Here is a 27,451-nt window from a genome sequence, read left to right on the forward strand (position 1 = left end):
AAAGGAAAATGCAAAAAGATAGTACTCAGATTTGTGGGGACTTTGGGTATAGGGGCACCAGCGGGCTCAGCTCTTTCGAAGCACAAGGTAACATAACACACGCAGTGGAAACTGCCCAGCTCTGTGCATGTGTTATTTTAAATTTACTCACAAGACACACCCCTGAGAAGGATGTTGAGAAACACAGGGTCAGCCCTGGCCGGGTGGCACAGTTGGTTGGAGCATCATCCCATGCACCAAAAGGTTGTGGGATCAATTCCCGGTCAGGGTGTGTACCTAGGTTGCAGGAAATTGACTGATGTTTCTCTCTCTCTCTCTAAAATCAGTAAAGCACATTCTTGGGTGAGGATAAAATAAAAAGAAAGAAAAAAAAACACAGAGACAACCAGCTGAAATGTCTGGGCAAAAGTCAGGTGGTGGCGGTAGTGTTCAAATCATCTCCAAGCTCTATTTGAGAAAGAAAGTTTTGTTGTTCAGACAGCGTGTTCCCCTCACCCGTCACCCCCAGGAGATCGTAACTATATTGACAAATTCTAAGGTAGGGAATTACATACCCAGATGGAAGGAGGTTGTCGAGAAGCAGAATTATATTTAAATGCTTAGTAATAAAAGGTCAAACTTCAGAAGTGAAAAAAAAATGCCTAAAAGAATTTTTTTAATTGCGGTGGTAGGGTTCACAGAATGAAATAGGTTCTTGTGTTTGTCTCCCTTTCCGATAGTTAAGAGCGTGTAGTTACGCTCGGTTGTCAAGGTCAGTGACACGGTGGACAGAATTGGTTGTTGCAGAAGGTAATTTGTATCTTCCCTAGGGTTGCGAGGGAAAGGCACGTCATCTGGAAAGAAGAATGCTCCTACGACGATATGATGAAGTGAGAGTTTCTGCAGAGTGACTCCTCTCTCTTAAGACCCCTGGGATGCCAATTAAAATATCGCAGGTCTATAAACTCTTTAGTGAATCTGTAAAAGGTTGAGAGAGAGAAAATCTGATCTTTCTTAGGAGCTCTGAAAAAAAGAGCTGGCTGGTGTGGCTCGGTTGGAGTGCCATCGGGTGCACCAAAAGGTTGAGGGTTCGATCCCCGGTCAGGGCGTGTATGGGAAGCAACTGATCTCTCTCTCTCTCCCTGCCCCTCTCATCAATAAATATATGCAAAATTTTTGAAGAAAGAAGAGTACAAACTTTAAAAGTAAGGGAAAGCTTTATTCATACACACCATTAATAGCAACAAAATCTTCAAAGCTCCTGTCCTTTCTCCTAAAAAGGAAACAGAGAATCACAATCAGAATATAGGTAACTGCCCTGGCTGGCATAGCTCAGTGGATTGAGCTTGGGCTGAGAACCAAAGTGTCACAGGTTCGATTCCCAGTCAGGGCACATACCTGGGTTGCAGGCCATGACCCCCAGCAACCGCACATTGATGTTTCTCTCTCTCTCTCTTTCTCTCTCCCTTCCCTCTTTAAAAATAAATAAATAAAATATTTAAAAAAAGAATACAGGTAACCTTCACTCTCAGATAAAGGAGGATGGGAGACAACACCCACCACATCACTTAGCATTTTAAACACAGAAGTGTAGTGGTGATTGCTTTAAACAGAACCATCTAGAAAAGATTAGAAGCAGAAGGGAAAAGAGAAAACACTCCAGAACACTGAATCATTGAACGATAAACTGGAAAATCAAGTGTAAAAAAAGAAAGAAAAAAGACCAAACTCTCCATGAATATCATGGGGAAAAAAATGCAAGGGATTCTGAGTTGAAAGTATGTTTTTTCAAGCCTGGCAGTGAGACAGCTCGTGGCCAAAGGTGAAGAAACGTGAGCCAGTTGCTGATACTGTTGCGACTAAAGAAGCAATTTCTCGCCCCAGACCATCCCCTCAATGTAAGCAAACAGGATCTCCAGAACCGATGAAAAAGCTTAGACTGGAAACTAAAGCAGTATATTCACTTGATTTCATAGGTATTTCAAGTATTCCACATCTCATTCCAAAAAAGAATCTCAGCTGTGTGGGCCAGTTACATAACAGACAAGCTATAAATAAAGAGAGAATTAGTTCAATCGATATATAAATAAATGAACGGAACTCGGGGACAACGGAGCCGTCTCCAGAGGTTGGCCCCGGGGACTACTCGCCGTAGCTTTTTTGGGAGCATCTTGGCTTTTAGGAGAGGATCCTGCAGTGGGTCGCAGAGCTCAACGTTTGAATTCTTAAGTCCATGCTGCTGCCAGCAAGGGCCCAGGGAGCCTGACAAGCACAGAAAGGCAGGCGGCCAGTCCCTAGGAAATTCCCCAGCCGAGAGCAGAGAATACAGCCCGTCTTCTTTATGTTATGTGTGGGGTGAACACAAGCCGTCGATGGATGTTGCCTGTTCTATTTGTGTGCTTATTTAAAATGAAATCAAGAGCGGTGGGGCTTTGGCCCGGTAGCTCGATGGGTTAGAGCATCCTCCCAATACGCCAAGGCTGCGGGTTCAATCCCTGGTCAGGGCACATTCAGGAAGCAACCAATGAATGCATCCATAAGTGGAACAACAAACAGATGTTTCTCTTCATTCTCTCTCTCTCTCTCTCTCTCAAATCAGTGAGTTAGAAAAAAAAAAGCGGTGGTTTTATGCTTTTAGAAAGTGTTGTTGCTCTATATTTATAATTACTCTATATTTATACAAATATCAGTTTTCTACTTCTTTTTAGAATCAAATGAAATGAACGGAGTTTAAGGAGACTCCAAAGAAACAGGAAAGATAACAAAAAATAGAGAATAGTAAAAATAAAATGTGGCCACAATGATTTAAATAAAACAATTGTAACAGTATATGCCAATAGGTGAAATTTTCTTTATTAAAAAAATGTTTTCAGGTTGTATTTAAGAAAACAATGCTGAGAATATTCTGCTTAAATGAGAGAGACAAGTAGGTGCAGAGAGAGTAGGCATGATTTGTTGGGCCAGAAAAAAATAATCAGACAGATGGCATCCAAACAGAATACCAGCAAAAAGGGTGAAACAGTAAAAATGAGTTTATTATGTGACCATAGAAGGTAGAAGAATTAGTGAAAATGAAAATTGTTCAATTTATATGAACTAAAACACATCAGAATTGCAAGGTAAAATTCAAAGTAACAAAATTATAGCAGAAATCCTATCCCACCACAGCAAGTAGATGAGGTGGGGAAAAAAGAGAAATAAAAATTTGCCCAACTAAAACTAATAAGGATAAATGAGTAATTTTAAGGTGTGAAGTTAAAGGGAAAACATGAAGTATGGAAAATTTTTACAGGAAAAAATTAACAAGAGATTTCAATTAAGGAAAAATACCAAAAATTATATACACTGTGTGGCATAATAGCACTGCAAAAAGTTAATATTTTATTTTAAAAATTAAAAAATAACTAAATATCAAGGAAACAAAGATTCTAATGACACATGTTCAGGAAAGAAATTGGAAATGCAATAACAAGCCATTTTAAAATATGGGAAGCATAGGCAGGACCCATGAAATCCTTGAACTTAAAGAAAAAAATATATTTATAGAACATTTACTGCTTTAAATGCCTTTATTCAGAAGAAAAACAAAATTTCAAAAACTAGAAATATACTTCTAAAAAAGAAGCAAGTAAAATCCTTTAGGAAGAAAATTGATGCAGAAGTAAGCAAATGGAACAGGAAATATTTTCTGAAATACTAAGCAGAGATCTCTTACTTTGAAAAGACCAAAAATAAAATTAAATCCACTGGTAAATTCAATGAAAAAAATTTAGCAACCAGAAAAAATTTACACAACAATAAAAAGAGACTAAAAATCATTAGGGAGTGTGTTACCCACTTATAATTATGATGCATTTGGACATACAAGTAAAATAAATGATTTCACCAAAATTACAGAATTTTAAGTGATACAGTAAGAGACTGAGGAATTGAATAGACCAATAGCTAAGGAAGAAGTTAAGGTTAGCCAAGAAACTGCTTTTCTTGCTAAAATAACACAATGAATTAATTGGAAATTTTTTCAAAATTTCAAATAAAAACCAAATTATAACTCATAAAAATTAATTAATATTTTTTAGTTTATTCTAGCAGACAAAACTGATTCTGTTCTGAAAACTGGTAATGTTACAAAGAAAATATCTCTCTAGATGAAGCATTTATAGTTCTGAAAATATCTCTAAATAGAATATGACACTATTTTAAAAGTATTTTTACCACAAACAAATAGGGTTTATTAGAGTAATATGTCCAGATTAATGTAAATAAAATTATGAATCAAATACACAATTTAAAGAACTTCAGGAACAAAATGTATGTGGCCTTAATAAATGATAAAACTATTTGATAAAATCCAATGGTCTTCTCTGCTAAAAAATTTTTTAAAGTAGAAATAGAAAAATAATATTTTAGCATGATGAAAACCCCCGGTCTCTAATGAGGAACTTTTTAAGCATTCTACTGAAAAACTGGCAGAAACAAAGATTTTTTTTGTTAAAATTTTTGGCATATCTTTGGAGGTTCTTGCTATCCTAACAATGCTTCCAGAATACACTGAAAAAATCAATATTATAAAATTTTAAAAAATCATTATTTTATGTTGAGCCAGAAAAAATAAGAATTCCAACTAGAAGTATGAGAAATAAAAAGAAAGTTTATGAAAGTGTCCAGAGGAAGGCTAAATTCGTGAAACTCCAAAAGCATTTGTGGTGAAAACCAATAAGTAACTGGAAGTTGCTTTGAGGCAGCCCCATTCATAATACTTGCAAAAATATAAAATATTTTAGAACTACCCTAACTCAAGATATACAAAAACTCATAAGTGCTAAACTTTAAAAAGAGATGTAAAGGAAAACAAATACATCAGCTTCTTGAACATAAAAATTTGTATTTTCCCACATGTTAATTTTCAGATCTGATTTACTTTCAATAAATGTACAAAAACCTTTAAAAAATCTGACAAAAATTATTTCAACGTTAGTTTTCAAAAATAAGTGTGTATGAATGGTAAATATAATTTTAAAAGTGTTTTCTTGTTATGAAATACCAAAAACAAGTAAAATAAAATGTGTGTTTATGGAAAAATTTGAGAACATGCAGATTAATGAAAATAAGAAAATAAAAATAATTGTGGCCTTGATTTGAAAGCAAAAACAAATTTAAACATAATAGAGAATGCTATAGTAGACTAATATCAACATATATAAGAATTTGGTAAATGATAAATACTACCAAAGCAAATGGAGAGGGAATAATTAATTATTTAATGGAGGCTTTGAGGATAATTAGAAATCAAAATGAAGAAAAATGAACTTAGATTCAGACTTCAAATCCATAATAAACAGCAAGTGGATTAAATGATAAAATAATAATAATAGGAAAATGAGAAAACAGAATAGAACTATTTAGAAAAGTAATTTTTATGTTTCAATTAATAGGAAAAGTACATTGATAGAATTTGATTTTTAAAAGTCATATAAGATAAAGGTATTTGAAATAAATGATACGTATGTGCTTTTTATTTAAAACAGATGACACATTTATATAAATTCATTAAGACAGAACCAAATGCCAACATTCAAGGGACAAACATTAAAAGTTTAAATAAAATACAGCACCAATAGAAAACCAGCATCTGATGAATGAGCCGCCTTTTCTAAATTATAAAGAAAAATTTTTCATTTAATTAAATAAGTGTCTCATCATTTCACACCCATTAAATTAAATTAAAGTAAGGCAAGCGACAAAACTCATTGCCAGCTGGGCTTTGGGGAGACAGAAGTCTCTTGTTTGTTAATGACAATGACAATTGGTTCATTTCTTCTGAAAAGGAGTCTGGCAATGCATATTACAAAAGAGCCAAAAATTCCATTCAGAAAAACTGGCCCTTCAGAATGTATCCTAATAAAACCATACACAAAGATTCTTATAGTGGCATTGTTTAAATTTCCCAGCATCCAAAACAGTGCAATTCTGTAAGAAGGAGAAATTGGAAATGTGGAAATGCACTATCACGGTGATTGGTCCCAGGCTGAGAGGGTGTCTCACCAAACCATGTAGGATATTCTTTAATAAAGGAATCACTTTACTAAGGAAAATCGACAGCTACTCCTTTCTGGGAAAAAAGAAAAATAAGGTGATTGCAGCTACATTGAAAAACTCCTGTAAAAACAATTACACGTGAAAAAAAAAACCAAACATAAAAAAATGTATGAAAATATGTAACACTACAGAAAAAGGAGTGTGAAATCCATTGACCTATGGAAAAAAAAATCAGAAAAAGGCTTAAAGAATGTCAACAATTGAATGATTGAATCGAAGACTGTGAATATGGTTTTAAAATTGCTTTATGAATGAATCACATTTAAATGTTAGGTTGAAAATAGCAAAGAAAAAGGCGTGTCCTTGAACTCAAACCGGGGCAGGACGCCTGTGCTTTCTACGGCTGGTGTCTCTCAGGTCACACCTGAGCACGACCACCTACTGAAATCAGAAGCACCTCCACCCCACCCGAGGGCGCAGAGCCAAAGGAAAGTATTCAGACCTGGATCTTTGCTGCTTCTACCATTCCCGACCGAAGGTCATCTCTCCTTAAGCAGAAATAACTCGAAGAATTGTGGGTTACTCAAGCAAACCGAAGCCCAATTGGTTGGTGTTCATAATAGGTCAGTGCCTAAGCTGTGGTATCTGGTACCAATTCATGCGATGCTCAGTTAAATATCTTTATGACATTTTGTTTAAAAAGTAAAAGATTCCAATCAGAAACAACACCATCCTTCCCCATCCTTCCACTGTCTGACTGGTGTGTGTGTGTGTGTGTGTGTGTGTGTGTTTCGCCCCAGGAGCACAGGGAAGAGAGCAGGGGTCCTCAGGCCTGTGACTCTGGCTTGCTCACAGGGCCTTTGGAGGACAAAAACTGTGTGAGTTTTGTCTCTGTATGAGACGCAGCCAACCCCAAGCTGGCCCCGTACACACCTCTACTGCCCAAAGCAACCAAACCAAAGTAGTAAGATAATTAGAAAGTGATGGAATGCATTAGAATGATAGGCTAGACAGCAGTTTAAAAAAAAAAGAATTATTAATGAAACAGATGCACTTAAGAAAGTGTATCCCAAAGCATTTGTTCCTAACATATCTCTTGAGCCATCTTTTAAGGATATCATTCACACTTTGCTCCCTCAGAGCACCTCCTGCGCAGAGCATCTTAACCCCTTAGTGTCGGAGAAAGAAAACGAAGTCCTTTATTACACTCTTTTCAGAAGGCCAGTTGAATGGCAGCCCTCTTTGCAGTGAAATTCTTTCTAAACTTCGCCCCTTGACATGACATTGTCGCAGCAGCAAAGCCACAGGTCTGACAGGGAGAGGCCACTTTTTCCGAAGAGCACGTGGGGCCACAAGTCCTGGGTGTGCCGGCTGCTTTGTCCGGCTTTCCCCAGCCTCAGCGTCTCCATGCAGATACCAAGGCAACCCTGGTGGCGGTGCACATGCTACTGACTCCACACATGAGTTCTGACGTGCCCAGCAAATGTTTAAAAATTAGATAACATATGTAAAGGTGCTAAATAAACTCAGAGGACTGGCTTATAACACCTGAAGACGAGATTTCTACTATCTGAACATCTGAGTGCTGTTCAAGACTGGAGCGTCCCGTCTGAAAGGCCCCGTGTCCCGGGCAAGGGGGCGTCTGCCCACCCTGTCTTGCGATGATGTCTCCCATCGAGAGAGAGAGAGAGAGAGAGAGAGAGAGAGAGAGAGAGAAGGCACGAATGCCAGCCAGCAGCCAGCCTTCCCCATACTCTCAGCTCGCCACCCACCCACACCCCAGAACCGACCTCTGCCCCCATCCTCCCGGTGCCAGGGGGCGTCCTGTGGCATGGGCAATCCCCAGCACCCTGCCCCCACCCACCCCGCCAAGCCCACTGCGGAAGGATCTCACCAATTGTATCGGTGGTCTGTCGCGTCCCTGAAGACCCAGACTGCGCCACCTCTGGCCTTCAGAAGTCCTTTAGAGATGGGTCTCAAGGAATGAATGGGTTTGTGCTTGAAGAAGCGGGTGAGGAAAAGTATTCATGGCCAAGGGCACGTCAGGAGCAAAGACAAAGAAACTGGAAAGTGAGCTCCTGCGTGGGAGGTGGGGGCGGGCGGGGGTGGGGAGGAACTTGGCTGGTGGGCAGGACCCCAGGCAAGCAGAGTCCTAAGGGCTACTCCCTTTGGACAGTAAGGACACAGAATGGCTAATTATTCTAATGCAAAGGTCTCTATTTATTTTCCCCCACCCCTTTTCTATCTATAGAAGTGATCTTTTCTTTCTTTACCAATCCGATCGATCACCAATAATCTGTCCAAGTTACCTTTTCTTCTTTTCCACACCCATTGTCTCGCTAACATCCTTTTAACCCAGTCCCACTGCATTGCTGTGGAATTTATTCTTCTGAATTCTGGAGAGACTTTCATGTAACATCACACTCAGTGCTGGAGAGGATGGGATAAAACCTTCTCCCACCTGACTGCTGAAAATGAAAATCACAACACTTCCTGCGAGGCAAATGAACACACGTGCGTTAGGAGATTAAAGGAAAAAAATCATCTTATTTGACCCAGAAATTTGGCTTTGAGGAATTTTTTCCTAAGGAAATAGTCAGATATTCACAAAAGCTGTGTGCAAGGACGTCCACCGGAAGATTAGTTCACACTGAGGGAATATTGAAAACATTTTGTGTATCTCACACTGGCTGATGGGCTTAAATAGACTAAGGCCCGTGAGTGAGGTGGAGTCTACTGATTGTTACAACTTCCAGTGAAAAAAGCTGGGAGCTCCCGGGCCCATATCGGCACACACATATAAACAGAAATAAGGAAGTGTGCCCATCACTGTGTGGCGATATGACAAATAGGTGGCTTTAATTTCATTTTACTTCATGGGTTTTCCAAACTTTCAAAGAATACACGTTTGCAGCTTTATTGGGAGGGGGCCTTGAAGAAACCATTTAAAGCTTTTATTAGGGAAAAAAATACATAGCATAAGTTTTGCCATTTTAAACATTTTTTAAGTGTACAATTTGGTGACATTAATCGCATCCACAATATTGTGCGACTACCACCATTATCTGTTTCCAAACCCTTTTGTTTTAAGATTTTATTTTTTATTTATTTATTTTTAGAGAGGGAAGGGAGGGAGATAGAGAGAGAGAGAGAAACATCAATGTGTGGTTGCTGGGGGTCATGCAACCCAGACAGGTATCCTGACTGGGAATCGAACCTGCGACACTTGTTTCCAAACCCTTTTCATCTTCCCCCAACAAACTCTGTGCCCATGAACCAATAACTCCCCATCTCCCTCTCCTCCCAACCCCCCCATCACCTGCCATCAATCTGTCATTTTGAATTGGCATATTCCAGGTATTTCCTGTACATGCTATCATGCAATAGTTTTCCTTTCGTGTCCGTTTCATTGCACCGAGCATAACATCTTCACCGTTCATTCATGTTGGAGCAGGTGTCAGAATGTCCTTCTTCTTAAAGGCTAGATCCTATTCCATTGTCTGGATAGACCACAATTTGCGTATCCATTCACCTGTTGGTAGGCGCTTGGGTTGCTTCCGCCGTGTGCCAATTGTGAATAATGGTACTGTGAATGTGGGTGTGCAAGTGTCTGTGCAAGCCTCTGCTTTCAGTCCTTTCGGGTGTATTCACAGGAGTGGAGCCACTAGGTCGTAGGGTAGTTCTGTGATTAATTTTTGAAACATCCACTGTTTTTTAATCAGAAAAAAATGAACATCTTTTAGCTCTCAGTGTGATTCAACTTTCAGGCATATTGTGTCGGAAGGGACAGTGTGATAGGGACAGTTGAAATCCAGGGGCTGGAAGGGTGAATGTTTCCAGAGGTCCAGTGTTCCCCACGTGTCCACCAACAGCTAGAAACCGAGGCCAGCTTTGAGAAAGTGTCAGTATAAATGTAATGTATCCAAATACCTGTTAAGAGCTCCATGTCTGCCACGTATTTCAAGGCTAGTAGCTAAAAGAAACTTGGTGATCAGTAACTCTTCCTGGAATATTTCAAGTTGCAAACTCACCCCTGAGAAAACCCTGTCATTTCCTTCACTGGAATCTCCGGCCAGCGCTAAGGTCCTCCCCTCACATTTCCTTAGACTAAAATCTCAGTTCCAGGACAATCTAAGTATTTTCTTTTAGGAGTTAGGTATCTCGTTAAGAAAAAAAATCAGAATGTCACTTTTTAAATTTATTCTAGAATCCAATTCCATTTAGTTTTAAGAACATTTTTCTTTGGTAACTTGTCAGAAAAGCGTGATTGATTGCTTGTGACTTGAATCGTTTAAAAATGAGGATCATGGAATTTAATAAAGTGTATTGTTTTCTCATGGGCTTAAGATATCGACAAAAGATTCAATTCAAATGTGACATTTAACCTCAAATTTTTTTCCTACAAAAAAACCTTTTCTTATTAACTGGGCAAAAGTAGTAAATTTGGCCAAGAATTTTTAAGACAGGGGATCTCTCTCTCTCTCTCTCTCTCTCTCACACACACACACACACACACTCACCTGAGGACATGCCCATTGATTTTAGAGAGAGGGGAAGGGAAGGAGAGGGGGAAAGAAACAATGATGTGAGAGAGAAACATCGATCAGTTGCCTCTTGCACACGTCCCAACCAGGGACCAAACCCAAAACCCAGGCATGTGCCCTGACCTGGATTCGAACCTATGACCTTTCAGTTTGTGGGACAACGCCCAACCCGCTGAGCCACGCCAGCCAAGGCGAGACAGGGGATATCTCTTTTTGTCTGCTTTGAAAACTCTTGCATACACAGAGAAGTTTCCATAAAGAAAAGCATGGATAAATCACAGTTAAGAAAATCAGAAATTTTATAGACATCTGAGTTTCAAAACTTCTATTTGTATAACTTAATTGTATAACCTAAAACCACAGGTACCTAGGACATATTCCAGAAGAAAAAAATAATTCCTGTGTGTTTTATAGTTGAGCAGAAATATAAAACACAGACTCCTACAGAGAGTGGGGACATTGGGAGGGGAACATAAAAGCAGCAATTTAATAGGCAAAGGATTCCTATTTAGAATGCATACAGAACTCCTATAAATCAATGCAAAATAGACAAAACAATTCAGCTTAAAAACTGACAAAGCGTTGAACTGGTAATACCCAGAAGAGGAAGCCGGAATGGCCGATAAGCACATAAAAATGTGTTCAGCTTCACGAGCAGTTGGGGAAATGCAAATGAAGGCAACCAGGAGAAGGCACTGTATACCTATGACTTTGGTAAAGATCGGAGCTGAGGACACCAGGTCATAGCAGGGAAGCAGAGACAGAAGGCCCGTCCTCTCCGGGTAGAGGTGTCCATCTGGGAAGCCACTCTGAAGAGTCATTGGGGAAAATGCAGAGTACTTGAAAATGCATCTCCCCTGCATGTACTCTTGAGAAACTCTTACACAAGCACTTAAGGAAAGAGGTGCAAATTCCTCCACTAAAAATAGCAAGGCTTATGGGGAAAACACTCAAAAACTGTGGAATTTTTGTCGTGCAAGGACTAACGAACACTAAAGTATTTTAAAAAGTCATAACAAAAATATAGCACAGTTAATCTGTTGCTATAATTTGCCCCTCAAATCTGGGGAGGCTCCTTCCCTCCTGGGTGGGGAGGTGGGTGCCCTGTGGCAGGAATGAAATACTTCCGTAAAAATGAAAAATACAGGGGTGGGCAAAAGCAGGTTTGCTGTGCCACTGTGGAGTTATTCTGAGTTAATAAAGCCATTGTAATCATCATAATCCACACGTCTTTCGCTCTTAAAAACTCTTGGGAATCTTCCATTTTTAAAAAAAAAGTTTTTTAAAAAATGTATTTTTAGAGAGAAGGGAAGAGAGGGAGAGAAATACACCCCAACCGGGAGCCAAACCCGCAACCCAGGCATGTGCCCTGACCGGCGACCTTTCACTTTGCAGGAAGACGCCCAATCCACTGAGCCACACCAGCCAGGGCATAACCTGCATGTCTTTTTCCATCAACCTACTTTTGCCATCCCTGTAGGGCCCCAACAATAGCCTTCTTTACCGTTCCATTGTTTTAATATGGGGGCGGGGGGAACAATTCTAATTTCTTCATTTCATTCAACTGCCATCCCAGCATCACCAGGTCCTTTACTAGCGGAAAATGTGGTGGTCCCCGAAGCCACTAGACCTGCTCTGAGAAAGGACATTGCTGTAGATTTGCCGCTCGGGTCTGCACTCACTGCTAAGACCTGCACTTCAAAACAGCAGCGTGTTGGGAAAAATCACATATGAGCCAATGTGGCTTCCATGTCCTACCAACATCCTTCCCCTATTTACCAACGGTGCGTGTTAGGTAATGTGTGCAAAAAGGACCCCGGGTTGCAGCAAGCCTGGCTATTACAGCATCTTTGGTCAGTGTGGGCAGTTGGGTGGGGGGCCCCCTGGATGCCTCTCCTTCGGGAATGTCAGACAGAGGTGACGTGCCGAGGTGGGCAGCCCAGAAGGACTGTGTCTTCCCTACTCCTGTCTGCTGAGTGCTTCACCAAGTTCAGCTCAGGTCATCCTCTCCAAAGCCTGTAGGGCATCATAAAGGTCACAGGGGATGCGGGGGGAGGAGGGGAGAGCTCTTGTTAAAATGCTTGGCCCCCTAAGATTCTACCAGGTAAAGAAAATTCTGAGTGCAGCCTGGGAAGTTCCACTGTACAAACTACTCGGTTGACTCTGGTGCAGAGAGGCTGCCCCGCAGGTCAAATTTTATGAATGCCGTTTGACAGATGGGGCAAGTGTCGCTCACCTGAGATCACACAGGTGGCGCCTGGCAAAGAGGGGATTTGAATCCCGACCCTTCTGGCTGGAGACGGGCACTTTTCATTATGCCCAAGATACACTCTCTTTGGACCTGCTTCCATAACTTCAGTCCCCTCCTATCCCGAGCAAGCCAACAACCGCACTGCACATCAAACGAGCAAACAAACAACAGCCGTACAGCATACATAAGGCTTTCTTAGCCTGAGGCCCAACTGTGGGCCCAGCGGGGAGGTTCCCCCCAGCCTGGGACCATTTGGTTTTGATGCTGCTTTGTCTACGTGAAGTTTTCCGGGGCGGAGCGATCCTGGCGTTTGCCGGAGTCTCGAAGGAATCCATCAATCAGAAGAGGTTAAGAACTGCGGTGGGAAAGGAATGTTTCCAGTCTCGTCTTCCTCTTCAGCGTGCATCCCGTGGCCCTTCCTCTTGCCTAACGTTCTTGAAGGATCCCTCCAGGATCCTTGGGGGCCTTCACCCCTCCCACATGGGCTTGAGGGGCTTGTATGAGAAAGGGATTCTGCCTGTGTTTCCCGGAGTGTCCACTGGGAGGGTGCAAGGGAACTTCCATCCTACAAGGGAAGTCTGCTCTGTGAGTGGACGGTGATGTCTCTTCTGCCCCCAAATGTCTGCCGTGTAAATGGTCTGCACCTCGGGTCTGGATGCTGCCATGTGCTGAAGCATTTCCCTGCCGCTTTCCTCGTTCCTCTTTAAAATACACGTGTAAGTGGAGCAATAGGTAAACGGCTGGCAGAGGGGGACATCCAGGTTTCTAGGCTGGAGTGGAGGCGAGAGGCGGAGGTCAGCATGACATGTGGGCTCCTGGGTTAGTGTTGGGGACTCAGGCGGGGACTCTGGCATGCCTTCATGTGTAATGCGATCCAGATACGGACAGGAGTGAATACACAAGTCACTGCCCTCCCCCACACGTGTCCTCTTGTTCTGTCAGCTAAGGGGGCCCAGAAGCAAGGCTACCCCGTAACAACGAGCTCACCTTGTACCCAGATTTTGGGGTCTAAGAGGAGGGACCAGAGCTCTTGGAGAAATGACTGATCCTGGGAGTGGGGCAGGAGGTACGTAACATGAGCCTGGAGTATGTTGTAGTGCTAGAAAATAAGGAGGAACTAAAAACAAGCAAAGCAATAAACGAACAAACAACAAAAGAACCCCCAGTAAAAGGAAAAAACCAACGAAACCCAATGATGGGGGGAGGTCAGAGGGTTGAGGAACCCCCTGAAAGAGCTCCCAAGAGCCCAAGCTAGAACAAGTTGAGTGAAACAAAGTAATATTGGATTATAACCCAAAATATGAAATAAATGTGCACGACTCCTTACTGATACAAATAATAACTAAAGACACAAACAAGTGGGGAGAATAGACAAGCCTCCCATGCAGGAGCACTCCAGATAACTTACGGAGATACTTCCTAGACCGTTTCCAAATGAGGGATGTTCTGCATAACAGTACGTGACGGGTGCTTCTTCCAAGCGGTCAAGGACACGTGCCCCCGCTGTCCAGGTCATCAGGAACAAGGGGAGTCTGAGAAGCTCTCACAGCCCAGGGAAGGCCAAAGAGACACGACTCCAAAATTGGATCTGGGGTCCTCGGTGGGGCCCCAGAACAGGAAATGGACGTTAGGGAAAAAGTGAAGAAGTCCAAATAAAGTATGGACTTTGGTTAGTAGTAGTAGTACTACTACTACTACTGACAATAATGTATCCATATTGGTTCATTAACTGTAACAAATTTACCTTATTAATATAAGCCATTAATGAGAGAAGAAATTGGGTTTGGGGTATATAGGAACCCTCTCTACTATCTCTACAATAACTCTGTAAATCTAAAACTGTTCTAAAATAAAATGTTTATTTAAAAAAGACAAAATTATAAAATAGTTCCAGCATACAGAAGTGTGCAGAAGATAATTTTAAAACAGATTTTATTTATTTATTTTTAGAGAGAGGGGAAAGGAAGGAGAAAGAGAGGGAGAGAGACATCAATGTGTGGTTGCTTCTTGTGCGCCCCCTACTGGGAACTTGGCCCACAACCCAGGCATGTGCTCTGACTGGGAATTGAACCAGCGACCCTTTGGTTCACAGGCTGATACTCAGTCCACTGAGCCACACCAGCCAGGGCTGCAGAAGGTAATGTAACAGACACACATGTTCCCATCAACTGGGTTTAACAGGCACTAATGTTTTGTCCATTTGCTTCAGATCTCTTTAGTCTTTTCAGGATATAAAATATCTCCAATATAGTTAAAGTCACTCTGCATCCGTTTCCTCTCCCCTCCTCCCCAGAGATAATGTCTGAAGTTGTTGCTCACCATTTCCATGCTTACATTGTATGTACGCTCCCTATACACATTCCCATTAACAATATATGGTATTGCTTTGGTGCTAATAGTCACATAAAATGTTAATAGTCATATACAGGTATGTGGCTGTATAACTTTTACAGATTGCACCTTCACAGAATATTGCTTGCTAAATTTATCTAGGTTGATTTGCTTAGGTCATGTTCATTCATTTTGGCTTCTGTATAGCATCGTATTGTATTTAAAAATGCATCATTGCCTTTCCAATGAGGGACAATTAGAATTTTTCCTTTTTTTTTTACTATTGAAAACAGCGTTCCAATGAACATTCTTTGTGTGTGTGTGTGTGCTGGCATATATATGTGTGTGTGTGTGTGTGTGTGTGTGTATACATTTTGTCACAGAAGCCCATTACATATATTACATATATTACATATATGTATGTATATATATATGTATATATATTACAAAAGCTTCAAGGGTATACTCCATGAGTCAACTTGCTGGCTTGTGGGGTAGGTAGGTGAATCTTTAGCTTTCTGGATAGGATATTGTCAAGTTGGTCTCCAAAGTGAATGTACTAATTTTTCTTCCCAGGAGCAGTGAATAAGAATTCAATTCCCACCTTGGCCAGGTAGCACATTTGGTTAGAGCATTGTTCTGAGTCCCAAATGCTGTGAGTTCAATTCCCAGTCAGGGCATATACCTGGGTCGCAGGTTCGATTTCTAGCCAGGGCGTGCGTGTACCGGAGGCAACCCACTGATGTTTCTCCCTCACATCAACGTTTCTGTTTCTCTCTCTCTTTTTCTCTTCAAGATATATTTTTTAAAAATCTTCAAACGAGGATAAAAAAATAGTAATAATTCAATCCCCCATGTGAATAGTAGTGTACAGTTCTTCATTTTGCCAACCAGGTTTCTGAGAATATTGCATGCTTATTGGCCTTTCTGGTTTCTTCTGTAAATTGCCGGTGTACAATTATTGCCATTTTTGTACTGGGTTGCTTATACATTTCTGGCTGAATGCATATTTAATTTGCTACAATAGCAACCCCAGGTTCCCAGATATCTTCACGCATTTGCATACTGGAGCAAGCTCACCGAGTCTTGCAAAAGTCCCTCGCACATAACTGTGGACCGCTGTACTCAGTGACTTCCTCTGGGTAGCTCGAACTAGCCATGGTAAAATATTTATACCAGGGAAGTGGATATGCTGTACAAATCAGGACCCCCCCACCACCCCCCACACACAGCCGCTGTCACACTTCTGACACTAGCGCACCAGCCCATGTGACCTTAGCCTCTCCCTGGCTCCCACCTGTCTCAGCCATTGCCCATAACATGGCTGGACGGAACGCAATCCCCGCCTTCCTAACTCAACTTTCCGGCCAGTTGGAGCCGGGCCGTGACCCTGTCTCAGGAGCGATTTCTTCAGGGCTTCTGTGACAAAAGACAAATTCAGTGTCCTATGAAACACATCTCCCACTCGGAAGGGGCTCCCAGCTCATCTAAAGAGAAGCCAGACTCCTGTGGTGGCCGTCGGTCACGGGGACCCCCACGGGGGCAGAATTCAAACGCCCGGCCATCCTGGAATTGGAGGGGACCTCAGAGTCACCCTGTCACCCTCCCAGTCAACCCAGTGCTTTTTTTTTGCGGGGGGGGGGGCAGTTTCTCCAAAGAGTGTGGACCCAGTCTCTGCCAGGACATCCGATGATGCTGGGATCTTTCCACACCAGGCGGAGCACCAGGCAGAGGCTGCAAGATGATGCTGGTTATTTCTTTCTATTGGAAAAGAGGAAACACTCTTCTTTGTGACCTCCGTGGGTCTAGCTCTGCCCGTCGAGGTTAGCTGGGTCCAGCCTAGTTACCATTCCCCAGGGGTATGAAACCCGAAGTCACACAGGACTTCTTGCAGTGTCCATATGCCTCATCACTCCTCGTGGGAGGCAGGGACCAGCCCTCTCTTCTTCTTGCCCCTGTGTCGGTGTCCAGTTCCCTTGGTGATCAGCGGTCCCCCAGGGACAGACACCAACCCGATTCTCCAGATGACCCCTGCAAAGCAGCGCACATCTGGATCGCTTGAGGACGTCACATGTTTGTAGGGTGTCCCCGGGGCCAGAAACAGAGTTTGCTGCTAGTGAGGAGCCTGAGACGATGTTGCAAGAAAAAACATAGTACTGAAGAAATGCACAAATATATCCTGCAGCATAAGGCTCCACGAGAACCTAACACCCCGAAGAGAACTTCCTCGGTGATCCGTTGGGCGATGATCCCTTTTGTGGACCACCTGGGACCACCTGCCCCTGTCGTGGTGATGTTTCTGCTGTCTTTCCATGCCCATGTCCTCAGACAAATATACACGGGGGTTCAGAACTGCTAAAAATGCATTCTGCCCTAAGATTCCTTTATGGACCATTAATTGACAGAGAAGGCAAAGGTGCAAGACTTGCAGCCACAGGAGGAGGTACCAAGGTACCCCTCTCAATGAAAAATCCAGGAAAGAAGTCGTGGCAGCCGTCAGCAGACATGTCTGTGTCAACCCAATCATTTCACGGAGGAGAAAACAGAGAGGCAAAGCGACCTGCCCAAAGTCACACAGCTTTGCCAAGTGGGGCAGGGCAGGGCAGAGAGAGGGGCAACTCGCCTCTTCCTGGTGTGCCACTGATAAAACATCTCAGAGCAGGCGGCATCCGAGGCAACAGGAATTCTGACTTACCCACACTTTCCAGGAACTTCTGGGGTGCGTTAAAAAAGTGAGGAGGCATTGTTTGTGCTCCCTGCCAGGTAGGGATCCCTACTGTTGCCATCTCAGAGATAAACACTCCCGGCCGAAGTCCGTTTACTGCGTAGGAGTTGAACATGACCCGCTTTCAGTGTAGTTTGTGGATGGCCAAGCTTCGGGTGCTGGTGACAGACCCCTTCCAGTCTCCACCTGGGATCTACGGCCATCCAATGGGTGTCTGTCCCTCCCAGCTCAGGTGTGGCTTCTCCAGAAACGTCCCTCACTTATGCTTCCCCAGAACATGGTTCCAGAAGGAGTCATGGAAAGGTGTCCCGGCTGTCTCTGTCCCAACACGCCCCCTGACCCGTCCACATCGCTCTTCAAGTGTCATGGAAACCTGGAGCATTCACGGCCCTGCGGGGTGCCAATCTAAAATAGGAAGTCTTCTCAAGTTGAGTGTAAACATATCTTAAGGAGACCGGGATCGCAGTGGCCGGGCAGGGACTGGACCCAGCTAGAGGTCACCGAACACCTTTCCAGCCCCTGGATGGCTTTGTGGAGACTCCTTGGTGCCGCCCACAGCTAGCAGCCCCTTTGCAGGGGACCTCTGGCAGATGTCCCTCCGTGACTGCGTTTATCTCTAGAGACAGCTGTGGGCCTGGGGACCGGGAAGGAGCAGGCCTCCCAACTCCCAACTGAGCAGCAAACGTGGAAAGCATGGTGCTGACCTTTTTTATAACAGCCGCGACATTTCTGAATTGCACGAGGCACTCTTTAAAACTGCTCAGATTCAGGTATGACAACACACAACACAGAGTGTCCACAGTAAGTCTGCAATTCAATGTGCTTTTGAGAAATGCGTGCACCGCCGTCGCCAATACCCTGATGGAGACATAGACCGTTGCGCCCCCACCCCCCGAAAGTTCTCTGTGCTTTCCCCTGGTCGCCTGCAACGTCCTGTTAGCCACCACCACGGGCAGCAATGGTGGTCCCTTGCATAGATCAGTTTTGCCTGCTCTTGAACTTCCTATGAATGAACCAATGCAGTCTGTATTCTTTTGTGCCTGGCTTATGCATTTTGCTTTTGGGGCTCATCCATGGTTTCGTATGTATTAGTGATTCATTCCCTTTCACGGATAAGCACTCTTATGTGGAATGAATATATCATGAGTTGTTTATCCATTCTCCTTTCAGTGTACTCGGGTTGTTTTCCAGGGTTTTTTTGTTATTTTTGTCTTTGCTATTTAAATTTAGAAAAATTTATCCTCACCTGAGGACATGCTCATTGATTCTAGAGAGTGAGGAAGGGAGGGGGGGAAACATCGATGCGAGAGAGAAACATCGATCAGTTGCTCCCCGGATGGGGACCGGGCGTGCAACCTAGGCATGTGCCCTGACTGGGGATCGAACCTGTGACCCTTTGGTGTATGGGATAACGCTCCAACCAACTGAGCCACACTGGGCAGAATTTCTCTTTTCCTCTTCTTTTTTTTTTCTTTTTTGCTATTTTAAATGAAATGATGATCAACATTTCCACACAGGCGTGTGTGTGTGTATGTGGACATATTTTCATTTCTTTTGTTTAAATTGCAAGGGGTAGATTTGCTGGATTACGTGTTAGGAGTCCACTCACCCTTATGGGAAACTGCCAGACAGCTTAGACAATGCCCTCTTCCCTTATGATCCCGAAGACCTCCGAAGAGAATTCTTTTACTTTTTTTTTTGTTTGCTTGTGTCAGGATTTGTTTTTCTTTTGAATTGCATTGGTCAGATGTGGGCACACATTCTTCTGAAATGCACCCTGAAGGATGAGACCTCGAACACCTCGTTTCCGTAGTTCTTTTGATGTGCCTGTACTGACAGCTTGGAACCTGGGAGAATCATATTGGAAAAGTGGGATACTCTTGCTTGGGTCTTTTCTCCACCGATTTTTATTATCTCCTTTAATATATTATGCACACAAAATAGGTGTACCATGTGCATTGGTTACAAAGCATATCGATGGAGTAGCAACTGTAAACCCGACACCAGGTCCAGGAATGGACGGATTTCTAAGAATACTGCACTGTCCCTGGGCTGCTCCCCCCACCCCCAAAGGTAGGCAGGGCCCTGGACGTTTTGTTCCTCCCCGATCCCCTTGTTCAGATGACAACACAAAACAAAAATATTTCATTCCTGTATTTCATCCTTTGGCTTTGAAAATGTTGCCATATATTTCTTGTTGTGCACCTTCTCTTAAAAGCTTTACCGCAACATCACTTGTGTGGCTTTTCAGAACTTGCTTCCCTTCTCAGCCCTGAATGTTGTGTTTCAAAGGTCTGCGCCTGTTACATGTGGCGGTAGTTCATTCACTTTTGCTACTGAGAACCATTCCTTTCTGGGAACAGATCACAATGTATCATATTACTACTAATACCAGTCTGTCCTCAGTTGTGCTGCGTCTGGTGTGTTCGCTAGATATATATTCCATTTGCGGGGACTGTGGTACACTGAGCAGGATAATTTTACATTAAGCGACTTTCAAGTAAGCAGTTTTTTTTAAAACATGAAAATGAGCAACCGGTTTCTGCACCAAAAGAAGAGAAATTTATAAGATGGAGGGGTGGGGAGAGAATTGTGTAAAAAGTAACAGAGTTTGATACATTGTCAGTGTGGTCATAAAGCAAAGACTCCTGTTTCACTATGTGATTTTATTTCCAAGGTTGAAAAAATAAGTTTCACTTCTGTATGTAGAATGTAATCGTTGAAAAAAAAAAAGTAATCGCCTTCTTTGTCTATGTGATCAGGTCGAAGCTGAAAGGGAAACTACATTTTGATTCTTTATTCCTATTAAGCTACATAATAAGTATCTAACTTCACTGCCTGAAATAGCTTAATCTTATCGATTTCCTACTGCTTTAAGAAAATACCAGCATTTTTAAAATATACAAATGAAAAGTCATCCTAGTTTTAAAAAAACCCTACAGTTTAAATAACGAAGCATTTTTCTTTGTTCTATGTACTTCATGCCCCTAGGGAGGACTGAAGGGGAGTTTTTATTACTAATACTAAAAATATGTTGTGTGGTATTTAAAGATTTTTATATTATCATTAGTCTTCTCAACGTCAGCTCTCAACTTCTAAATTTACACGCTTGTATCTAACAATTCTAAACACCACATATAGTGAAAATATAATATGGATTTTCCTTTTCATGTAACTGAATCTGTAGGCATCAAGACCAACCTCATGCAGGGAACTCTGAACAAATATTTAACCATCAGTAGGCTGAATTTTAATTATTCACAGGAGTGCCTAATTTTTAAATGATACATGCTAAATTTAAGTTTCTTTTAAAAGGATTCTAATATACTCCTTGCTTTGTTCATGTCCAGCACATCTGAAACTGGAACATTTAAAAATTAAGCTGAATTTCAGTTAAGCAAAAACAATCCCACATGAATAACTCTCTTAAGTAAAAAAAGATTTATGTCCGTTCTATACAACTGACTCACTGAATTGAGCTAAAAATTTCCAAGGAGAAAAATGATCTAGGGAATAAATATAAGTGGGGGGAGAGAGGCTAGGTTTCCATTAGGATAGCTCTTGACTTGTTTTCAGATCTTCATTTTTTTTAAAAAAAATTGTTTACAAACGACGGGGTGCATAATGTAACTCGGAAGTCGTTTACAATTAGAGAGTAAAAAAATAAATAAATAAACCTGCCTTTTCTCTAGAACAGATGTTTTCCCCGAGCAGGCAGCCCGGTTGTTTACGAGACAAACGCTCCCACTGGATCCAGCCGTGCACGACTTTTATGAGGCATCTTCTTTTTATTTATTATTGACATCAATTAGCCTGAGTCATGAAACCTGATCACATTAAAGGCCACACGTGGTCCACTCACTATTTTTAAAAGTCCACGTATTTCAAACTCCTCTCTCCAGCCATTGCTACCGTGTCCCCCTTGAAGGACCTGGGCTGCGCAGCATGTATTCGTTCGATGGCTTTGGGGAAGCCTGTCGCTGGGTACATGCAAGAGAAGCGCAGGGGAGACGGGGTTGGCGCTGGTTTCCAGTCACTTGCACAGCAAAGGAAGCCAGAGGGAGGTGCCCGGGAGGACCCGAGGCAGGTGCGGGTGGGTTTCTGCTGGGACCACTGGTCAGGCGCGTGTGACGTGTTCCAGAGCCCCGACTCTAGCCGGGAGACGGGTCTGGGCCGCGGCCCCCGACCTCGTCCTCCGGGGGCCCCTAGGACACACCCCCTAGCCTCGGGGCCACCGCAGCCTGCACTGTGCACGCGCTTCGGTCGCTCCCCGAAGCTGCCCACGTGGTGGAGCGCCGAGCAGCGCGAGGAGCATTCGGGGCGGGCCGCGGGTCCTCGAGGCCCCCGCCAGCGCGACCCAGGCCGCCGGGCCCCCACGCCGGGCCCCCACATTTCCTCTCCCGGAGGGAGGGAGGTGATCCGCGGGCCAGCCATCCCCGGCGCCTTTTGCGCCCCCTGGCGGTCGCCGTGGGGACGCGCCCTGGGCACGCGGGGCAGCAGCCCGTCTGCGGCCCCCCTTCCCCGACTCCCGACTCGCGGCGGGCAGTCTCCCCTCGCATCCCCCAGCCGAGCTCCAAGGGCCGCGCCCTACCCCCTCAGATCCCCGCGAGCCCCGGAACTCTGGGCTCCAAGTCGCGATGCCGCGGCCGCCGCAGCCTTGCGTGAAAGTGCCCGCCTTGGGAGCATGGGAGCCTCCTTTCTCCCAGGTGTGCCCCTCCCTCCACGTTTGGGCTTTCCAGCGCGCTGCGAAAAAATGCCGCATGCACGCACTTATTTATTTATTTTGCAACAGCTGCAAGAAACAATGAAGCTTTTCAAGAACCGGGGAAACGCGCTTTCCAGCCGCGCTGTTGTTGTTTTCAATGAACCTCTCGGGCCCCGCACTCCCCGCCCACCCCACTCCCTCCCCTGATCCTCTCCCCGCTCGGCCCCTCCGCCCAGCCCGGACCGGCGCCGGGGGCATTGTTTTTGGAGTCTTGCGGGAGGGGAGCGCGCGTGCAGGGTGGCCGGCGCAGTGCGGGTGGGAGCGAGAGCAAGTGGGCGCGCGCGCGCGCGCGAGTGTGTCTGGGTGCGCGCGGGCGGCAGCGCGGGCGGGGGACGGGGGCGGTGCCTCTCCGCCTCGCACCCCACGCTCCGGCTCCGCTCCGCACGTCCCTGGAATCCGGGGCTCCGGCTCTTGGCGCGCGCCGGTCTGGGCCGGGCCCTGGGCGCGCGGCGGCTGCGGCGGTGGCGGCTCTCGGGAGCGCGCGGGCGCGTGTGCGCGGGCCCGAGCGCGCGCGCGCCAGCCCCCAGTGTGTGGCAGCGGCGGCGGCGGCGGCAGCGGCGCGGCGAGGCTGAGGCTCTTGTTTACCAGCATTAACTCCGCTGAGCGGAAAAAAAAAAAAAAGGGAAAAAAACCTGAGGAGGAGCGAGCGCACCGGGCGAACTCGAGAGCGGCGGGCGAGCGAGAGGGACGCTGCCAGCGAGCCTGCTCCAGGCGCGCCCGTGCCCGGCGCTCGGAGACCCTCGGCCCCGCTCCCCGGGCCCTCCACGCCCCTCCCGCGCCGGGGGAGCTCCACGGCGCGCCGCGCGCCTCGGCTTTGACCTTCAGCTCGCCGGAGCCCCCGCGCGCGGGGCCGGCGGCGCGGCAGGCGGGGGCCGGGCGGGGGCTGGCGCGGGGCGGGCGGCGGGAGTGCTGAGCGCGGCGCGGGCGGCCCGCCGCTTTGTGTGTGTCCTGGTTTTGGGCAGGAGCTCCCGGCGGCGGCGCCGAGGGAGGCGGCGGCGGCGAGCGGAGTCCGGAGGACCAGCAGGCGGGGAGCCGCTCATTCATTTTCGCTCCGCATTTCGGCCCGACCGGCCTCGCCCGCGCCGGGGACTTCGGGGCGATCCTGCGAACTGCGTCGCGCCCTCCCGCCGCTGAGGCTCGGGCGGCGGACAGCTTCTCCCCGGGGCCGGGGTCAGGTTTGTTCCGCCTGGCCCGGACGGATTTGGGCTTTGCCCCCTCTCCCTGCAGTTTCTCCCCCCTCCTACCTCTCTGGTTTGAAAATGGAGGCCGACGACGCCGACAGCCCGCCCCGGCGCGCCCCGGGTTCCCGACTCGACCGAGCCCTGGGCTGCGGCTGCCGGCGCTGAGGGGCCCGCCGAGCCGCCCGCCCCGTCCGCCGCGCTCCGCCTTCGGAGTATTGTTTCCTTCGCCCTCATCTGTGCAAGGGGGGCGAAGACTGCGTTGGAGACTTTTTTTTTTCTTTTCCTCCCCAACCCCTTTTATTTTTGAGAAAGGGGAATCGCGTCCCAAATCAAAGGAATGAAGTCTGGCTCCGGAGGAGGGTCCCTGACCTCGCTGTGGGGGCTCCTGTTTTTCTCCGCCGCGCTCTCGTTCTGGCCGACGAGTGGAGAAAGTGAGTATTTGCCCGCCGCCCGCGGCCACTGCGGGAACTTTTCCTCCGAGGGGCTGCGCCCTGTTTGCGAAATCCGAGTGGTCGCAGCTGTCGGACCCCGGGGCGCGGGAGCGGCGGGGCGGGGCTCGGAGGGGATCCGCGGGGAGCCCGGGCTTGGGTGTTTAAGCCCCGCGGACCCCGGTTCGGCGCGCCGCCGCCTCCCCCCCCCCCGCCGCAGGAGGGGCCTCGGGGGCTTTCTGTTTCGCGGTCCCGAGAGCCCTGCCCCGCGGGCAGCGCGTCCCCGCAGCGCTCACTTCCCGGCCGGGCGCTGGGACTCGATGCGGGAAGTTCGCACCCGGCCGGGCTCCGCAACACCCATCTCGTCCGCCTCCAGGCGCTCGGGGCCGCTCGGCGTGCCGCCCCGGCTCTGGCGCCGCGCGCTGACGGCGGTGACAGCTCCTGCGGCCGCGCGGAACCCTCGCGGCAGGGTCGACGCGGCGCGGCGGCGGGCAGCCCACCGGCCGGTGCGGCGCCACTGGTCCTGGATGGGGAGGTGCCGCGCCGAGCGGACCCGCAGCCCCAGCACGCGTCCCCAAACATCCCGGCGCGGCCTCCTGACGCCCAGCGCGCTTTGCCCCTCGGGCGCTTTAGATTCCTGTCCTTTCCCGTCACTTTCGCTGGATGCGCCGCGGGTTCCTCGCCTCCTGGCTTCACTGCGCTGCTCAGTGCGGCTCTGGGGTGCGGGGCGCGTGCCCGCCTGGACCCCATCCCTTCACGCAGCTCGTGGAAAAAAAAAGTGCGAAGGCGGGGGCCCTGCATCAGCCGGGCTTTTCCCGGGAGCGCGTCCGGGCCCCCACTTCCTACCCGACCGCTGGACGCTCTCCTGCTCCTGGAGGGGCCGGGGTTGGGGTGGGGGGCGGTGGTCGCGCAGCACCCGAGTGTGCGGGGGTGGGTGTGTGGTCGGAGCCGACGTGCATTTCCACACACGTGCCTGCAACGCGGGCTGTAGCCGCTGCCGCCGCCGCCGCCGCCGCCGCCGCACGGCCGCCGGCGACACCTACACGCCCTGCCCAGCCGGAGGAGTCTTGCGCCCTCGGTCACGGAGCGCGAGGGTCCGCGGCGTCGGCGGGGGGAGAGAGGAACGTGTGTGGCTTGCGAGTGAGCAAGCCCTAGCCGTGGCTGCCTGCGCGGCCGGAGTGGTGTCGCACTCCCTACCCCGACCCCGTACTTCCTTTGTGCATAGTTAATAAGCAATATCGCTCCACAGTCGCTATCGCTTGCAATCTGATAGCTTTTGTTTTGGTAGCGTCGGTTAGAGGTAGGGAAAGAGGGAGGCAGGGAGAGAGGGAAGGAGGGAGAAGTTGGGCCCCACGGGCTGTGGACGGCGGGGAGGGCGGGGGGCTGCTGTTCTTTTCAGAACATTGAAACGTGGCTCACTGGTGCGTCCGCGATGGGAGCAGGGGAACCAGATCACGATTAAACTTTACGTGCAGGCGCAGAACCGGGGCTGAGGGCGTGCTGGTGAGTAATGGTTGCCGAGGGTGTAGGCACGTGCTGCCAACGTGAAAAATCACGACCGAGCCTGGAAGAGTGGGGCGGGGGGAGCATCCCGAGGCAGCGGGGGGGGGGGGGGGCCGCGTGGCCCCGACGCCGGGCGCCGCCGTTCCGACGGGCTGTTTGTATAAACAAGCCCTTCTTCGATGCCCGGGAAGGAGCGAGCCCCCGATGGGGTGAGAGCCGATGTGGACGGCCTGTGCGCGTTTCCTGCGGGGAGTGAGACTCAGATCAACGCCAGACCCGCCACCGATGGGAGCTCTCCTGCTCTTTGTCTCCTAAACTTCGAGCTCAGTGGGCTGGGCGAGAGGCTCGGGCGCCCTTCTCAGGCTCGCAGACGGCCGGTGGCGGCGGTGGTGGGGAACCACAGGGGGTCTCCAGCCTTGAAACACTAAGTGTGGTTTGGGAGACGCAAGAGACGTCGTCCATCTCACCACGGCACCCTCTTGAGCAGGGTGGGTGGTGTCTCGGGTGTTTTTCTCTCACGGCAGTGAAGTTCTGAAGCTCACGGCAGCGACGATGGCCTGGCCTGTGCGTGGCCCCAGTCCGGCATTTTAGGGTCGGACGTCCTGTCGCCTGGAGCGTTCTTCATGGGCATCCAGTCTCCGCGAAAGGCGTTTCTTTCTTGAGAAAACAGACAGGAGGGGAAAGGAGGGGCGTTTCAATGTATGTGTATGATTCTGCGTAGCCAGAGCTTTTCTCCAAGATGCCTTGGGAATGCTTGTCTCCTAAAAGCCTGGTGGAAAGTTACAAAGCACCCGGGACCCTCATTCCAGTTTGCTGGAGTTGCAGCTCCGTGCCTGCCCCTCCCTGCAGCTCGGAAGCTGTGGGGATTACATGGTATGTCCGGAGTGAGTGTACATACGTTCCGTGTTCAGTGCAAGAGCTGCTAGAACACTCAACTCTGGGAGAAGTAGCTACTGAGTCCCATCCCAGCCTGGTGTCCTTCCCGCGGTCTGGTCCAGCCATGAGGAGTGGGGTGTTGGTTCCAGAGTGTGTCGGCATATTTAGGGGTTAGTGTCTCCTCGTTGTCACAGCCATAGGGTGAGCTTCCGAAAATCTTTAATTTGGAAAAGGGAGAAGGTTTTGGAAGCAGATGAAGTCCCACCGACGTGATGGTTTCGTAGCCATAGAATGTGACCAGACCCTCCAAAAGAAGGAGGTTGGGACGTTATGAGTGGCTGCCACATACTCCGGTGGCCTTACACAAAGGAATTAATGTGGGTTTTCAACATGTCGTGGCCATCTTATTAAAAAGGATTCGGTCATCTTTCTGCCCCAGACACAGTCACAGCCTATTGTTAGAGAAATGGTTAGAAGGTTGGTGTGTGAAGGAGTTGGTGTTTTATTACCAGAAGAAGATTCCAGAACGAGAAGTTTGGAAAGAACCGAAACAGCAAATTATCGTGTAGATTCTCGAGAGACAAATCACCAGTAAAATGGCATTTCTGGGGAGGGGATGGGATGTGGGTCAGGATTTGAAGTTGAAAGGGTCATTTGTTTGGAAAGGATTAGGAAAGTCCAGCCTTAAGAAATGCACTAAGGTTGACTGGGAGAACTTTAAAAACATGGAAAGTGAAAGCAGCCAGCCCCCAAAGATCATGTATTGTTTAATTCCATTTAAATGAAGTCTGGAATAAGCAACTCCTACGGAGAACCGGGATTAGCAGCT

General features: G+C 47.2%; 1 protein-coding gene across 2 annotated transcripts in view; it reads left to right on the top strand.

Annotated features, from left to right (window-relative positions):
- Positions 1 to 23,151: 23,151 nt before the first annotated feature.
- The window catches only part of IGF1R (insulin like growth factor 1 receptor), a 221,020-nt gene continuing 216,720 nt past the window's right edge, over positions 23,152 to 27,451 (top strand). Inside the window, exon 1 of one of the 2 annotated variants that reach the window (XM_036012979.1) lies at positions 23,152 to 24,246. In XM_036012979.1, coding sequence (XP_035868872.1) covers positions 24,153 to 24,246 — 94 coding nt within the window. In that variant the 5' untranslated portion in view covers positions 23,152 to 24,152. The remainder of the gene's footprint in view (positions 24,247 to 27,451) is intronic. The other variant, XM_028502246.2, reaches the window with a different exon arrangement.

The sequence above is a fragment of the Phyllostomus discolor genome, chromosome 12 (assembly GCF_004126475.2).
Source record: "Phyllostomus discolor isolate MPI-MPIP mPhyDis1 chromosome 12, mPhyDis1.pri.v3, whole genome shotgun sequence".
In the NCBI taxonomy this organism is placed as follows: domain Eukaryota; kingdom Metazoa; phylum Chordata; class Mammalia; order Chiroptera; family Phyllostomidae; genus Phyllostomus; species Phyllostomus discolor.